Genomic DNA, 16,958 nt, shown 5'->3' on the forward strand with positions numbered 1-16,958 from the left:
CCTAGATAGTTTGTTACAAAATCTCACCACTCCATTATGTCAGCTTCAAGAGTCACCAAAGAGATCTTTAAGGACAATGACATCCTCCTGTCTCTCTGAGCTAAAGGGAACATTGTTTGGATACTATAAAATGCAACCCCCTCATCTTATGGATAAGAAAACTGAGTCCCAGAGAGACAAGGATGCAAGTCACACAACTAGTAAATGACACAACCAGGTCTTCAGACTTGAAATGTAACACTATTTCTACCATAATCCACAACTTTCAATGGCTCCCCATTCTCTTCCTAATATCAAACACCTTTGCGTGTCCAATAGCACTATATGTTCTTGCCCCTCTTTTCTAACTTTTTGTTCTTTACTTCTTAAATCTCTTTCACTCTTCTAGTTTTTAACTATATACTCTATTAATTCATATCTCCTACACTGGCTTCTGTTCCAGGCTCTGGGCCTGCATATATAGCTGGTTACAGAATATCTCCACTGACAGCATCTCAAAGCCATTGTGTCCAAAGCCAAACTTATCTTTCCTTAAAAAAAAAAAATCTGACTTCATTATTTTCTTAAGTGGTACTAACATTCACCTCATCTATACTCAAAACTTTGCTACACCATTATTCTTTATCCCTCATATTCTATCACGGTACTAAGTTTTATTGATCTACTTCCATAAAATCTCTAGTGTCTGTCCATTCTTCTCTTCATCACCCCACTCCAAATTCTTCTTTTACCTATTTAACAGAATAACTTTCAAACCAATTTTCTTGCCTTTACCTACCCCTAGTCTGCCCTAATACAGCCTTTAAAAGAATGACAGAAAAATCTTCCTTAACAAAAACCTAATTTGTTAGACCTGTGTTATAAAACATTTCAACAGCTCTATAATGACTGAAATTCAAATCCCTTAACCTGGTGTTCAATCTGACCACACTACAATATTCCTATCATCTAAGCTCTAACCAAACTGGAATGTTCACTAATTTATAACCTGTTACTTACTTCCCCATGACTCTTTGTTTTTTGAAATTCTACAGTGTAGGCTCAATGCCACTTAAATGTGTAAAAAGCCTTTTATGATTATTTTTCCTTCCAAGACCAAGTAATCTTCTCTTATCTCAGACCTAAGGGGTTTATGTTTATACTTCTATGCATATACATATCATGTTACAGCTATGTTATATTTATTAATGATGTATGCTCCATAAAGGCAAGAGCTGTATCTTGTCCAATCTTCATCTTTTCCCTCATGCCTAGCATATTATTTTGCACATAGAGACCCTTACCTACTGTCCAAATGTGTTCAGTTAGAGCACCATGTTTTATGATGGCCATTGGTAAGTTAGAAAATATCAGGACAGCTAGGTGGCTTAGTGGATAGAGCACCAGCCCTGAAGTCAAGTGGACCTGAGTTCAAATCTGGCCTCAGACACTTAATACTCCCTAGCTATGTGACGCTGGGCAAGTCACTTAACCCCAATTATCTAAGCGTCACCTCCCCCCCCAAAAAAAGAAAGACAAAAAGGAAATGGTAACTAGAAAGATGGAAGATAATGGCATAAGTATCATTTGATGAAACTACAGTTTTAAATTGGAAAAAAGACTTAAAGATATTATAGCTGTCTGCAAAGCAAAAGATTGATTAGTTTCATTCTATTTGCTCCAAAAGAACAGAACTAAAATTTGTAAAAAAGACAAAATTAGCTTGATATAAAGAAAAACTTAAAAATTATAACCATTCAAAAAGAGAACAAGCTACTCTAAGAGACAGTGGGTTTTCCCTTCACTGAAAAATTTTAAACAAAGAGTGGATGATCATTTGGCAGGTTATGGTATGGATGAAATTCTTGTCCAAATACTGATGGGAGTAGATGGCTTCTAAGGTACTGTAAATTTAGAGTCTTTAGTAATTAGAACATCATCAAAGCATTAAAAACCACACCAATTTATGCCTTGCATTATAATAAAGTTACATGTAGTATTTTTACCTCTGAAAACTTGTCAGCTACCATATAGCGAACTCGCCAAGATTTATCTTCTGCTGCCTGGCGGAGTGTGGGCATCACCAAAGCTTCAAGATCATCTTGGGACAGTAATTGGGCAATACTGACACATGCTTCTACAGCTAGAAGACGCACAGAATCCTGAAGGAAAAAGACTTCATATTATATGGTCAGTCATATGAAGTGCATAGCAACTTTTGAGGTATGATACTTTAGAAAACATATTTAATGTATTTATTTTCCCAGTTACATGTAAAATAATTTTTTTATATTTGTTTTTTAAACTTTGAGGTCTAGATTCTCTCCCTCCCTCTCCAGCCCCACCTCCTTTAAGAAAGCACATGTGAAGTTATGCAAAACCTTTCCACAAAAGTCATGCTGGGAAAGAAAACAGATTTCTTCTCCTCCAAGAAAAATAAAGTAAAAAATAAAAGTATGCTTCAATCTATATTCAAAACACAATCAATTCCTTCTGAATATAGATAGCATTTTCCATCAGTCCTTCAGAGTAGTCATGGATTATTCTATTGCTAAGAATAGCAAAGTCATTCATAGCTGATCGTCCCACAACATTGCTATTACATTATACATAGTACATTTCACTATGTTTGAGTTCATGGAGGATTTTCCAGGTTCTTCTGAGAGCAACCTGATCATTTTCCATTGAAATAATATTCTTTTATAATTGCATACCACAGTGTATTCAGCCATTCCCCAACTGATGAACATCCCCTCAATTTCCAATTCTTTTCCCTGAAAAACTGCTATAAAATCTCTTTTGGGATTCATGCCTAGTAATGGTACTATTTATTAGGCTATAGGATATGCATGATTTTGTAGCTCTTTGGGCACAGTTTATCTCTTTTGATCATTTATCAATTGGGGAATGGTACTTTAAAAAAATAAATTTCACTCACTTACCTTTACATTTGAGAAATGAAGTCTTCATGAGACTTCTTTAAAAATTCCCCTGGGGCAGCTAGGTGGCACAGTGATAGAGCACCAGCCCTGAAGCCAGGAGGACCCGAGTTCAAATGTGATCTCAGACACAACAGTTCCTAGCTGTGTGACCCTCTGCGAGCCACTTAGCCCAAAATGCCTCAGCAAAAAAAAACCAAAAACAAGCCAAAAAATTCTTTCCCCTACTACTATTGCTAACTGTATTTCCCCATTTATTCCATCTTCTTCTTTTATCCTGATTCTCAGGTATTTTGCTACTGACCACCTATCCCCTCAAAATTCCCTCTCTTCTATCACCCTCTTTCCCCTTCCATAACTTTCCTGCAGGGTAAATTCAATTTCTATATCCATATTGTGTGTGTATATTTCATTTGAGCGAATTCTTTCTTTCCCCTTCCATCTTCCTTTTTTATGACAAATAATTTATATCAATTTCACCTCTCCCTTTCCCATTCTCCCAGTACATTTTTTTTAGATGTTGTTCCTTCATATTCAACTCACACTTAAAGTTTCCTCTGACTATATATATTCCTTCTCTGTAATGAGAAAGTTCTAATGATTTACAAATATCATCCTTCCATGAAGGAATATAAAACCTTATTAATTCCTTATAATCACCCCTTCCTAATTACCTCTTCATGCTTCTGAGTCATATATTTAAAATAAAATTTTCTATTCAGCTCTGGTCTTTTCACCACTCACACTCGGAAGTCCTTAATTTTACTGACTATTCACCTTTTCCTCTTTAGGATTATATTCAGTTTTGCTGGATAAGTTATTCTAGGTTGTAATCCTAGTTCCATCACTCTCTGGAATATTGTATTCAAGTCCTCTGATGTTTTAATGTCAAAGCTGCTAAATCTTCTGTTAACCTATGGATCCATGATACTGGAACTGTTTCTTTCTGTATGCTTGCAATATTTTCTCTTTGATTTGAGAGTTTCAGAATTTGACTACAATAATTTTGGGAGTTTTCATCTTGGGATTTCTTTTAATTTTTTTACTCTCTCCAATTCTAGATTATCAAGACAGTTTTCCTTGATAATTTCTTGAAAGTTAATGATTCCAGGTACTTTGTGATCATGGCTTTCACATAGACCAATAATTTTTAAATGAATTCTCCTAGATCTCATTTTCAGGTCAGTTGTTTTTCCAACGAACTATTTTGCAATGTTTTCTATTTTTTCATTCTTTCAGTTTTGTTTTGTTTTTCTTAATTTTTCATAAAGTTATTAGCTTCCATTTGTTCAATTCTGTTTTTCAAGGAATTCTTTTCCTCAGTGAGCTTTTGTACCTCCTTTTCTATTTGGCCAATTTTGCTTTTTAAGTCATTCTTTCCTCATTAGCTTTCTGTATTTCCTTTTGCACCACTCCCAATTCTCTTTCCAAGTTTTCCTTTCTCTCTCTTACCTGATTTTCAAACTCCCTTTTGAGATCTTCCATGGCATGAGACCAATTTTTAATTTTTCTTGAAGACTTTGATTGTAGAAGCTTCTTTGTTAAAGTAGAACTGTTTCCAGGATGAAGGACATACTGCCTCAAGTTGTTTTCAGAGATCATTCTAGTGACCTGATCACAAGCACTCTTTTTTGCCCTGGAACCATGAGGAGTTGTCCCCATGTGATTATTTACTAAAACAAGAGTCCTTCCTCAATGACGAGACTTCCTGTGAGCTGATGCTTCCCAGAGCTGCTGCTCTCCCCATGACCCACGCCCACTCCTGGTTTTCTGATTTCCCAAGGTCCTCTCACCACAATGATAAACCTTTCCTACTGACTTTCTAAGTCGTCTCTGGTGTCTCTGGATTGAGAAGCCTAGAAACCACCAGTACTGCCACTGATTCAGAGACCAAAAGCCAGTTCTTCCTTTTCTAGGGCTGGATCCAGGGCTGCTCAATGGTCCCATTCTGGTACCACAGACCTTTCCAGCTGACCTCCTAAGTTATCCTTGGCTGAAAAAAGTTCCACTCCATCTTTCTGTGTGCTGTTACACTTACAATTTTAGTTATTATTTAAAGTAATTTGGAATGGTTTCAAAGAGAGTTTGGCAAATCCCTGCCTTTATTCTACCATCTTGGCTCCATCTCTCCTTTGTATGCTACTTTTAAGATATACTGGAGTTGTAACTATAATCCCTTGAGTTTTCTTCTAATTTAGGTAGAGAAACAGAAAATACATATATAAAAATATATATGCGTGTGTAAGAGCAAATATACTAGAAATTTTGTGCGTGTATATATATATATAGATGTATATACATATATATTTATTCTATATACATACAAGAAAATAAAAGCACTTAAGTCTCTCTGAAGTGACTTTTAAAACCTATTTCTGATAAGATAATGCAGGATAACAAAGCAAGGCTATTTAAATGAGAAGAAATGGCATTTCAAATGTCTCAAAGGAAGAACACACAAACTACATGCTGGAGAGCAAATCCTATTGGAGCAGAGATTATGAATCATAGCAAAGCAAGACTGGGAAAAAAAAAGTTGGTGAAGAGTTCTTAAGGATAAACACTTTTGATACAATTAAGATAATGGACATTAGAAAAAGGACATTTGAAGAAGCTATAAACAATAGTCATAATAGCAGTTTAGCCATAAGATGATAAAGATCTGAACTAAGATGATTGTAGAATCAGAAAGTCACTGAAAACAAAAAATAAGATCAAAACTTCAATTTGTGTCAGGGGAGGCAAAAGAATATATTGAAAAAGCTTGACAAAATAAGACTTACATGAATTGATGCTAACAAAGTGAGTAGAACCAAGAGAACATTATACATAGCAACAGGATTACATGATAATCAACCGTGATGGATTTAGACGAATGAAATGATTCACGGTATTTCCTATAGACTTGTGATAGAAAAAGTTATCCGCATCCAGAGAGAGAACTACAGAGACTGAATGTGGATAAAATATGACAATTCCACCTTTTTTTTGGTGGTGGTTTGCTTCTTTTTCTTTTTCATATTTCCGCCCCCCCTTTTGATCTGATTCGTCTTGCACAGCACAACAAATATGGAACTGCTTGATGATTAGGAAATGAGGGAGGAGGAGGGAGAAAAATCTGGAACACAAAGTTTTGTATAGGTGAATATCAAAAACTATCTTTGCATGTATTTGGAAAATTTTTTAAAAAGAAAAATAATCCAAGATTGTATTTGGGGGGAAAATTATAACACGTGGAAGGCAAGGTAACGGGGAACTTTGTTGATATAATTACCTAGCCTGAAGTCTCCCCTTTCTTCAATCCATTCTCCATGTGGTTGACAAAATAAACCTTCTTTAAGCATCATCTATCTCACTAACCTGTTGAAACTTCAGTGGTTTCCTATTACAAATACTCGTTTGTCAGATAAAGCCCATTATAACCTGACTCCAACCTACTTTAGTAGCTTGATCATATATTACTTTCCTTCATTCACTCCACCCAAATTGATCTCCTTGAAGCTCCACGTGCCTTCTTTCTGCCTTTAAACAGCCTATTCTTACATGCCTAGAAAACATATACACCTTGCCTCTATCTCTTAGAATTTAAGCAGTGGTTCTCAAAGTCTAGAGAATCCTGGGGATTTCTGAAACCCTTTTAGAAGATCTACAAATTCAAAAATAGTTTTTATTTCCAATATGGTAAATGTCTATAAATATAATCCAGATAAACAAAAACGCTTTGGAGAGATCCTCAATAATTTTTAATAGGATAAAGATACTGAAAACAAAAATTTGAGAACCACTGATTTATAGCAAAGATCACTTCAAGTATCAACTTCCATGTGAAGCCTTTCCTACTCTTTGTAGTACATTTCCCCCTTAAAAAATTACACACACGCATACACACACACAACATACTTATGTAAAAGGTTGTATTTCCCAATAGAATATAAGTTCCTCCATGACAGGGACAATTTCATTTGTTGCCCTAGAATGTGATATAGTACTTGGCACATATTTAAATATTTCTTCAATGATTTATTCATAGCCTTACAACATATGGAGAATACTGAGAGCAAAAAGATGATCTTTTATGATAGCAAGCTACTTTAGATTCCTCAATTTCTCAAATGTTTTGAGCCCCAAAGACTCCTCTTATTAAATTGTGTACCTAGTTTATTACCCATATCTAGGACTTGTCCAAAGCACATACACTTATTAATGAGATAAGTTGCCCATCTAACTTCATTTTATACTCTAGGCAATCTATAATGTTTTAAATATGTGGATGGTTGGGTAATCTCTTTCAAATGGCTATAAATTTCATTAAGATTACACAGTATTTATAAGACTGCTTGCCATCTGGGGAAGAGGGGAGAAGGAGGGAGGGGAAAAATCGGAAAAGAAGTGAGTGCAAGGATAATGTTGTAAAAAATTACCCTGGCATGGATTCTGTCAATATAAAGTTACTATAAAATAAAATAAAATAAAAATTACCCTGACATGGATTCTGTCAATAAAAAGTTATTTTAAAAAATTACACAATATTCTAACACATAATGTAATTAATCAACTTTATCTATGAGTGTAAGCATATGAAAAACCTTTGTATCAATGCAAAATCCTATCTAGAATTTACATGGCCCAACCTCCATGACACTGGTATACATCTTTGCTGATCATAGATCTCCTTGTTTCATGTTCTTTTCTACTGGAGGACCATTACACATCTTTGTTATCTTTTCTATCATAGAATTTTTTAAATTTAGCATGAAAGACAACTTGTTTTACGGACACCTTTAAGGTTGTATTTATTCTCTTAAGTCAAATGCTTTTTTTTTTTTTTTTGGGGGGGGGACACCAACAAATAAGATATATCAAGATCTTTTATACTCTCTATGTTTTAGTCATTTGATTAGAGAAGTGATCTGCTGTTAAAAAAAAAACCTGAAAAGTCTATCCTTTTCATTATTTTCACTGATATGATATATGTATATAGACCTTTCTCAGAAAGATCACATACAGATGAAAGCACAGCGAGGGGTCAGTAGTTTCTACCTTAAAAAAAAAGAACACTACAATTGTTCCCTTTATTTTGTTAGTCTTTTTCAATTGAAGAACTTTTAATCTCCACTGAGGGATTCCTCAGTGCTTCCAAGTGTGATACATACAGTAGAGAATTCTTCTGATCAGGGCCTGTTGCTCTTCCTACTTTAGTTTAAAATCCTCACTTTTTCACATGATATCTGAGGTACTTTAAGTGGTAAAGTTTGGATTCAAGAGGAGTACTATTCTCACTAAAGCACTCCATTTAACTATTCCATTTCACAACCTTTCAATTTCATTTACAAATTTTCCCAGATCATTTAGTTGGATCTCATCATAAAATGTGTCTATAAGTTTATTTCATCAGCTGTTTGGAGAAAATAATCCTTGTAATCTTGAACCTTGCAGCCTCTTCTACGATATTTTATAAATGAGCTTATATTCTAAATTGATGTTGTATAGTTTCCCCATATCTGTTCCTTGACAAAAAGATCAGGTGTTACTTGACAAGCAATTTCTAAGCTGTTTAAATCTCCTTAATTTAGTGACTGTTTTAGAGTTAAAATCTGAAGAGCAATGAAATCCAAAAACTAACAGGATTCTTCCTAATGCCAGAATTCTGAGGACTAGTCTGATAGCTATTTACATGTTATAACAATTCTCTAGGAAACCAAAATCTAAGCAAATTAAAAAAGGTCGTATTCTTGATCTGGAGTTCCTTATCGTGTCAAAGAATCTGATGCATGCCACGAATCAGAATCTAAAAGATTATATGCCTCTTGTTAAACTGCAAACCCAAAATGACAGGAAATTTCACTGCCCTATATTATAAAGCTATGTTACTATGCATTATAGCTTTGGTCTGCCCTCCTAATTATAGTTTCCATTTCCTCTTTGACCCCCTCCTTTCCTTTACCCTATAAATTTGTTTTCTGCTTGTGATAAAAAAGGGTGAAAACAACAAGGAATTGCTTTTTAAAAAATCAACATTATCAGCAACACAATAGCACTGGACTAAGCCATATCATATAGAAATCTTAATTTTTCTAAAGGAACAAGATCATGTATCAAGCATGTCCAGATTTGTTGGCAAAAAGCAAATTGCTTATCCTCTCTGAGCCAAGAAATTCCTGAAATATAAAGAGGGGGGAGGGAGATTACTCATCCAAGTATATTATCTTTATAACTTATATTTACCTGCTCATCTGAAGCTAGGTTAGTGAATAATGGAACAATTTCACTTTTAACACTTTCTAGTTCCAAGACTTTTGCAAATTCACCAAGTTTGGAAGCAGCAGCACGTCGGACCATTGGGGTGTCGTCAGAACAGAGGGAACGAAAGTGCCTGCAGCAAATGAAATAGTGAATGCATTTTGTCTCCCACAATTTTACTACAATAATCAAAATATGCATTTTAGAATCTTTCTACTGGGTAGGTTTCTGAGTATTACATATTCATCATTCCCACTATCCTTTTAAAGTGCCCATAGGTAAAAATGTAGATTTTGTTACTTATTCCCAACAACCCAAAATAAGTGAAAAAATACCACATCTTACTGTCTAATTTCTGCCTTGACAGAACTTGAAGCCCTGGGATAGCAAACACTGAACAACCCACATGCAGAGGTGCGAGAAGTGAACCAATCCCCACTGGCCAGACGTTTCACAAGAGGTACAAAATGGGCTTCTAGAGCAACAGGAGTGTGCTCCTGGGAGATCTGCCTCAGTGACTCCACTGCCTTGTCTCGAACTACAGTCTCCTCCACGGTTGCCAAACTTTCCAAAGGAGGCTGAGAGAGAATCAAAAAGGAAAATCAAAAAAAAACAAAAAACAAAAAGCAAACAAACAAAAAAAAACTTACTGAATCAGGTTGGAAGCAGCAGAGTATCACCTTTTGTAGTGATTGAAGGGAGGTAGTACATGTAACCAGAACTTTAACTAGATAACATCAAATGGTAGCTTTCAGTTCACAGTGGCAACATAAGGTATGTCCAACCTGAAGACACGACTTCTGTAGGATAGCCAAGATCTCATGTCCCAGATGGCAATTCACAGATGGTGTCTACAAATGACACAGTGAAAGAGACTTGCCACAATATTAACAATATTGAGCTGAATGCTTGTTTAAAAGACATGTGGCCAAATATAGGTTAAAACTATATTACATATTTCAGCAGGGATAAACTTTAAAATGTAACAGTACACAAAAGAGAAACATTTATCTTTAATAATCTCTTTAGGTACTATAATAATTAATTCCATTTTCCATCAAGCCACTAAACCCATAGCCCACCATTCCTGGAAGTGCAGGCAATACTAACATCAATCTTACCATTAGTTTTATGCCCTCCATTTATCCATTTCACTAAAAGTTCCTACTACAACATGGCCTCATAACACTACACTCCAAGCCAGGTATCCATAACAAGGATACTGTATCAGGATAGCTGAATAAAGGTCATAAGGTCAATGTCAGAGAATCAAAGAAAATCAGCAGAAAAGATTCTAAGGAATATCTCAAAAGGACTGATTAACTGATTATGACATGGCCATATGAAAGGTAAACAATATTGTAGGATGATCTAAAAATCCAGAGCTCTGAAAGCATCAGCTAATCTCCTACAGATCTTTGTTGCTTTTGGAAAGGTTAAAATGACTGCTCTTAATTTCACTAAATCTCACATGTAGATGTGTTTTTGGAAGGATGAAAGAACAAGTTAAGGTAAGGAGTACATGTTTAATAAAGTTTGGCCCAAACAATGACATTCAATCAAATTAAAAAAACACAGTATCCACTGTTAGGAAGACCGAAGTTCAGATCCCACTTCAGACACTTAATAGCTTTGTAAGCCTAGACAAATCACAAAACCCTTATACCTTATTTTCTTCGTGTGTAAAGGAGTTGAACTCAATGACCTCCATTATCCCTTTCAGCTCTAAATCTATGATCTTATGATTTATTGGCTTGCAGTTATATCTGATTCTGTGATCAATCCCAATTGAGTTTTTTTGGGAAAAATATTGGAGTCATTGGCCATTTCTTTTTCCACATCAGGGTTAAGTGACTTGCCTAAGGTTATAGAGCTAGTAAGTGTTTAAAGCCATATTTAAACTCAGGAAAATCAGTCTTTTTGATTCTGGGTCCAGCATTGAATCTACCCTGCCATCTAACTGCCCTTAAAAATAGAGCTAAGAGTTCAGTCATTTCTGGTCATATGATTCTTCATGACCCCATTTGGAGTTTTCTTGGCAAAGATATGTAATGATTTGCCATTTCCTTTTCCAGCTCATTTTACAGATGAGAAAACTGAGGCCAACTGTGTTAAATGATTTGCCCAGAATCACATAGCTAATAAGTGACTGGGGCTGGATTTGAACTCAGGTCTTTCCAAATCCACCATACCAGGCACTCTAATACAATTGGCTAAGCCCACTCTCAAGCAATTTGGAAAATAATACTGTTAATATGTATATATGGAAAAACCAGCACGAAAACAAAGGCTCACTTATAAGTCATCGTAACTCATTAAAAAAAGAAAAGCATTCATATATGGATCTTTAAAATGTAGTCAGCAAAAACAATACACTAAAAAAGTTTCATTGAGTAAATAACTTGCTTAAGAGAGCAGAAATTCCAGAAACAATGAAATTCAGGTTCTTCCTCTAATGAATTGACAAATAAGCCCAAGAAAATTGATCAAAGAATAGAGAATGGCTATGAATTAATTGGATACTTTGCAAACCTAAGAAAAGGCAAATTTAAGTCAATAGAACAAATACTGTTTATGCTCTCAAAGACAAACCTAGATCATCTACATGATCGTGAACCAACTTTCATTGGTTTTATATTTAACATGTTTTGGTCATCCTGCCATCTAGGGAAGGGGGGTGGGGGGAAGGAGGGGAAAAATTGGAACAAAAGATTTGGCAACTGTCAATGCTGTAAAATTATCCATGCATATAACTTGTAAATAAAAAGCTATTAAAAATTTAAAATTTAAAAAAAGAAAGTACATAGTTTTGCAGGTGAGAGGTGGGGCTGATAATACATTTCAAAATAATACATCATTTAAACTACAAGAGAAGAGAAAACATGACACAGAAAAAAGAGAGCAAACCTTGGAATCAGGAAAACCTATGTTCAAGTCCTGCCTCAAACACCTTATGGCTATGTATCCCTGGGCAAACTATTTATCCTCTCAATGCTTTAGGCAAGTCTCTAAGACAGGGATGGGGGATCCTTTTTTCTGTCAATGGCCTATTGGATATTTATGACAGCTTTTGAGAGCCATACAAAATTATCTCATAGAATTCAAGCAATGGGAGTTTATGTACCTATCTTTCAGCTAATCATAACCTGCTGGTGCTTGAGCAAATGTTTTCACAGGCCTTCTATACCTTGTGGCCTGGATATTCCCCACCTCTGCCCTAAGACAAGAGGTTAAGAAAAACACATACCAGTAGAGGATTTTCCCTTATCAGGAAGTCTCTTTTACCAAAGAAATCAAAAGTTCAGTCCCTATCTTTATCCATTAAAGTTCAGAAAATATAGAGAGAATAGGTCACATCACCACTCACCAGGAGACAGTGGGCAAAATCTGGACCTCCTACCAGGACAGTGAAATTTCCCAGTTGTTCAGCAAGAGCCAATAATACCTCATCTTCATCATAAATTGTATCTAAAATAGCAACAATGGGGAATTCATAAAAAGTTAGCTGACCAACAGCTGAACACTCAACATGAAACATAAAGGGAAACAAATTAGACATTAAAATGGCAACAGTCAAATTAAAATCATAAGTAAGCCTACTTTTCCTTGTTTCAACATATACTACCGAGATCTATTATGTAAAACAGAATTAGGAAAATGCTCAACATCTTTTCTATCATATAAATTTTTAAAAACTTGTTTGACATGTCTGAAACATTTCTATCTGTATCATTATATTTTGATTTAGAGCAAAGACAGATGGTGGTGTCTTTCTATACCATTTTGCTCAGGAGTATTCAGTAATGCTGTTAATAACAGCTATTATAATGTTTAAATCAATAAATATCCTACAAAAACTAAAATTTTCATATTTTCTAAGAAAACAAAATTAACATACCAGTAAGAAATGGCAGCAGTTCAGTTCGAGTTCTCTCTACTCCAAGAGCTAAAGCAATTGTTGATAACTTCTTAATACTGTTGAGCCTTAGCTATTAAAAAAAAAAAATCATTATGTGGAGATCCAAATAGGAAAGCAGATCAAAGCAGAGAAAGTAGAAACAAAAACAAACCAAAACAAGTGCTATTACAGAGAAGTGAAGGCAACGAAGATAAATTTAAACTTCTCAAATTTCTCAGAGAAATCAATGTTTTATGCAAGTTTTTCAGAAATCAGGTTAATATGATCATATAAACAAGAGAAGGTTCACCAAGTTCAGAAATCATACTTTTTTTGGAAGACACAAGAAAAAGTAAAGAATGAGAGGTGATCACAAGTCAACAAGTGAGAGAATTTTAATAGGAAGGAGAATTTTGACAGGAGTGTTGCAGGTGAGAATGAATAAGATGACAATTGTTATTTCCCCTTTCAATCTGAAAATACCCACACCATTTCACTTAATCATGCATCTCCTTCCACCTAATCTGCTCTGTCATTTGCAAACCCTGGACACTTTTAACTCTAACTCAAAGGACTACTTAACATCTTGTTAATTAATCTCGGCTCCCAACAGCCCATCACTCATTTAGCATAGGGAGAGGGAGAGAAGAATTAGGGAAGAGGAGTAGGAAGATGAGGATTCAAATACCTGGCAGGGGACTGTGGGGGTTGGGGAAGCTTCTTGATCAGAAATTCTGACCCCCTGATGCTAAAGGTTTTTTTTTCGCCCTTTTAAAGCGCGGGCTAACACAGCCGAGTTTCTCCCGGGACGGACGGGATGTTTTCCCACAGAGCAATCCCCACGAGGCGTCAAAGAAACTGGGAGGCGTCTTCCTTGGAAGCTGCCTCTGCGGAGACCGGCCCAGTCCGAGCTTGGCCCCCAAAGTTCAAGGAGGGGGAACCGGCGGGGTCGGGGTTAAGCCCTGGAAAGTCTCAGGGTGTACTGGAGTTAACTTTGGGGCAGTTTCTGGTCTCCCCTTGAGCTCGGGGCCTGCTTGGCCCGGCTGCTCTCCCCCAACCCTTTGGGCCTTCCTGCCTCAGTTCTACCCCCGGGTCTCCCCATGGCCGGCCCGGTCGCAAGTCCTCGCTCCGGTCCCTCTACCTGCACGTCCTCATTCCGGAGCTCGTCGATCAAAACCGCGATGGGGTACAGCGAATCGTCTCCGTCTCCGCCAGCGGCGCCAGGGCCGCTCCCGGGCCCCGCAGCACCCGCCATGTTCTTCCTCCGGCTGCTACCGCCACCGCCGCCGCTGCCGCCTCCTGCTCAGAGCGCCGGCCACGCCCCGCGCACGCACACGCACGCAGTACGGCGCCCGGGGCTGCGCCCCATACACGGCGTCTGCGTCGCGACCGCGCGTGCGTGGAAGCCGTTCACTTCATTCGCCGTACCCCGGAAAGTGTGAAGAAGGCCCTCGACGGCTATCCGGTAGCCCCGCGGTAAGGGCTGTCTCAAAGCCCCAGAGAGGTGCGGACTGATGAGTCCCAACTTTCATCCTCAGGAAGAAGAGGGATTAATCTGGGTCCCTGGGACCGAGAAGGGTCATTGTTCGCTTGCTGCCTCTTGAGGGCTCGACCTGGAGGCTTGAAGGACAGAGATCCCAGAACCCTCCTGACCCTTTCCTCTTGCTCAGACTTCAGGCTAGCCATCTCTCTGTGAGTTCTCCACTCAGACCTTCTCCCCACTGTCCCCAGTTAGCATAGACCCGGCCAGCCGCTCCACCAAAACAATGCTGTCCCAATGCTACAAACAGTATTTTTTTCCAGTTTCATCAGGCAAGCTGTTAAAAACCTGTTTTTGTGCCTTTTCGATCTCACTCTTGGAATTGTGCCCTCTATACTGAGTCCTGAAGAAAGAGAAATGTAAGGGGCAGAACATTTCAAGCACAGGTGACAATCCAAATGGAGAGAGACAAGATAGAATGATAAGTGTGAGGAACAGCAAGGCGGCCAGTTGTTGGAGGGGAGTAAAATGTAAGTTGGAAATATATCTATCAATAAATATTAAATTCCTAAGGAAAAAACTGCTTCCCACAGGAGCTTACAATCTAGTTGGAGAGAGTATAGGTAAACAAAAACTAGCCAAGCAAGCTATATACCAGACAAACAGGAAATATTTACCAGATGGAAGGCATTGGAAATTGAGGGGTTTAGGAAGCTTTCTTATAAGAAATCTGATTCTATTTGGGACTTGAAGACAGGGAGATAAGCAGTTGGAGTGGACAAAAGAACATTCCAGGAATGTGGGAAAGGTAGGGAGAATGTCTAGAGCCAAGAGATGGGAGTATCATAGAGACCAAGTTATGAAAGACTTTAAATTCCAAACAAAAATTTGTATTATAGCCAAGAGGTAATAAGGTGCTACTTGAAGTTATATTGAATAGGGTCAGACCAATGCTTTAGGAAAATTTCTGGTAGTCAAGTAAAGGATAGGTTGGAGTGGAGGAGAAATCTGAGGAAAAAAACTATGTGAGTAATCCTGGCAAAATGTGATGAGAAACTATGCAAGGATGATGACAGAGTGGAGAGAAAGGGATATGTATATGAGAAATGTTGTGTAGATAGAGATGACAAGATTTGGCAAGAGTAAATATGTGGAATGAGAAAGGATATTGGAATGATTGAGTTGGGAATAATTATGCCCTTTATTGTAACTGATGAGTTCAAAAAGAGGAAAAAGGTAATGAGTTCTATTTTAGAGAGGCTGAATTGGAGATGCCTCCAGAAAATTCAATTTAATGTCCAAAGGCAATTGGTGATGAATTACTGAAGCTCAGGAGAGGGATCAGAGGCTAGTATATAGGTGTGAGAATCATCTGCATAGATGATGATGAGTCATTCACAGGGAGATAATGAGATCCCTAAATGATAGTGTAGTGAGAAAAGAGGAAAGGGTCCTGGGACAGCCAAAGGAAGAAACAAGTATTTATTTAGTTTCTATTATGTGCCAAGTATTGTGCGAAGTGTTGTATAAATAACATATCATTTGATCCTCACAACAATCTTGAAGATAAGTATTTATTATCTTCATTTTGCATATGAGGAAACTAAAACAGACAAAGGTTAATTGACTTATATTCATATAAGTCATATAGCTGGTCAGGTCTAAGGCTGAATTTGAACCAAGGTCTTCCTGACTTGAGGCCTAGCACTCTATTGTGCCAACCAGCTGCTTCTAGGAATACCCACAATTAATGACCATGACATGGATGAAGAACCAGCAAAGGAAACTAAGGAGAGTCCAGGTAGATAAAAATACAAGGAGAAAGCAATATCATGCAAGTGTTTGAGAGGAAGAATGATCAACAGTATTGAATTCTATAAAGAAGTAAAAAAGAATGAGGATTGAAAAAAAGCCATTAGATTTGGCAATTAGGTGATCATTGATAACTTTAGAAAGGGCAATTTCTGTTGAATGCTGATCTCAGAACCAGAGTATAAGAAGAATAATGTGAAAATAAAAGGTAGGCTACAGTGACATTATGAAGGTTTTAAATGTCAAGTTCAGAAGTTTGTTTTTTTTCTGGGAAATAACCAGTTACCATTAAAAATTTTTGAGCAGAAGAGTGTTATGGTCAGAATTCTGTTTTAGGAACATAAATTTGGCAGCTCATTGGAGGATGGAGGGAAAAACTAGAGATTGGGAGACCCAAGGAAAAGATGATATGGACTTAAACAAGAATGGTAGCCACATGAATAAAGAGAAAGAAGTAGATAGAGAAATAATAAATGTGGAATCTAAAAGATAGTGAGGTAACTAAAAAGATTTGTGGTGTCATAACAGAAAATTAAGAAGGACATTTAGAGAAAAGTTAACTTTATAAGGTCCAGTGATCCAGTTTTGACTTATTGAGCTTGAGAAGCTT

The 16,958-nt window shown here is 37.0% G+C and overlaps 1 protein-coding gene across 2 annotated transcripts in view; it reads right to left on the reverse strand.

The window, feature by feature from the left end:
* Window positions 1–14,366, reverse strand: part of PPP2R1B (protein phosphatase 2 scaffold subunit Abeta) — a 29,152-nt gene extending 14,786 nt beyond the window's left edge. The window contains exons 1-6 of one of the 2 annotated variants that reach the window (XM_051986960.1): window positions 14,198–14,366; window positions 13,057–13,147; window positions 12,526–12,626; window positions 9,504–9,736; window positions 9,144–9,291; window positions 1,986–2,141 (exon numbers count right to left, since the gene is read on the reverse strand). In XM_051986960.1, the coding sequence (XP_051842920.1) occupies window positions 1,986–2,141; window positions 9,144–9,291; window positions 9,504–9,736; window positions 12,526–12,626; window positions 13,057–13,147; window positions 14,198–14,311 (843 nt within the window). In that variant the 5' untranslated portion in view covers window positions 14,312–14,366. Of the gene's footprint in view, window positions 1–1,985; window positions 2,142–9,143; window positions 9,292–9,503; window positions 9,737–9,808; window positions 9,893–12,525; window positions 12,627–13,056; window positions 13,148–14,197 lie in introns of those variants that run through there. The other variant, XM_051986962.1, reaches the window with a different exon arrangement.
* Window positions 14,367–16,958: the final 2,592 nt, after the last annotated feature.

The sequence above is a fragment of the Antechinus flavipes genome, chromosome 3 (genome assembly GCF_016432865.1).
Source record: "Antechinus flavipes isolate AdamAnt ecotype Samford, QLD, Australia chromosome 3, AdamAnt_v2, whole genome shotgun sequence".
Classification (NCBI taxonomy): domain Eukaryota; kingdom Metazoa; phylum Chordata; class Mammalia; order Dasyuromorphia; family Dasyuridae; genus Antechinus; species Antechinus flavipes.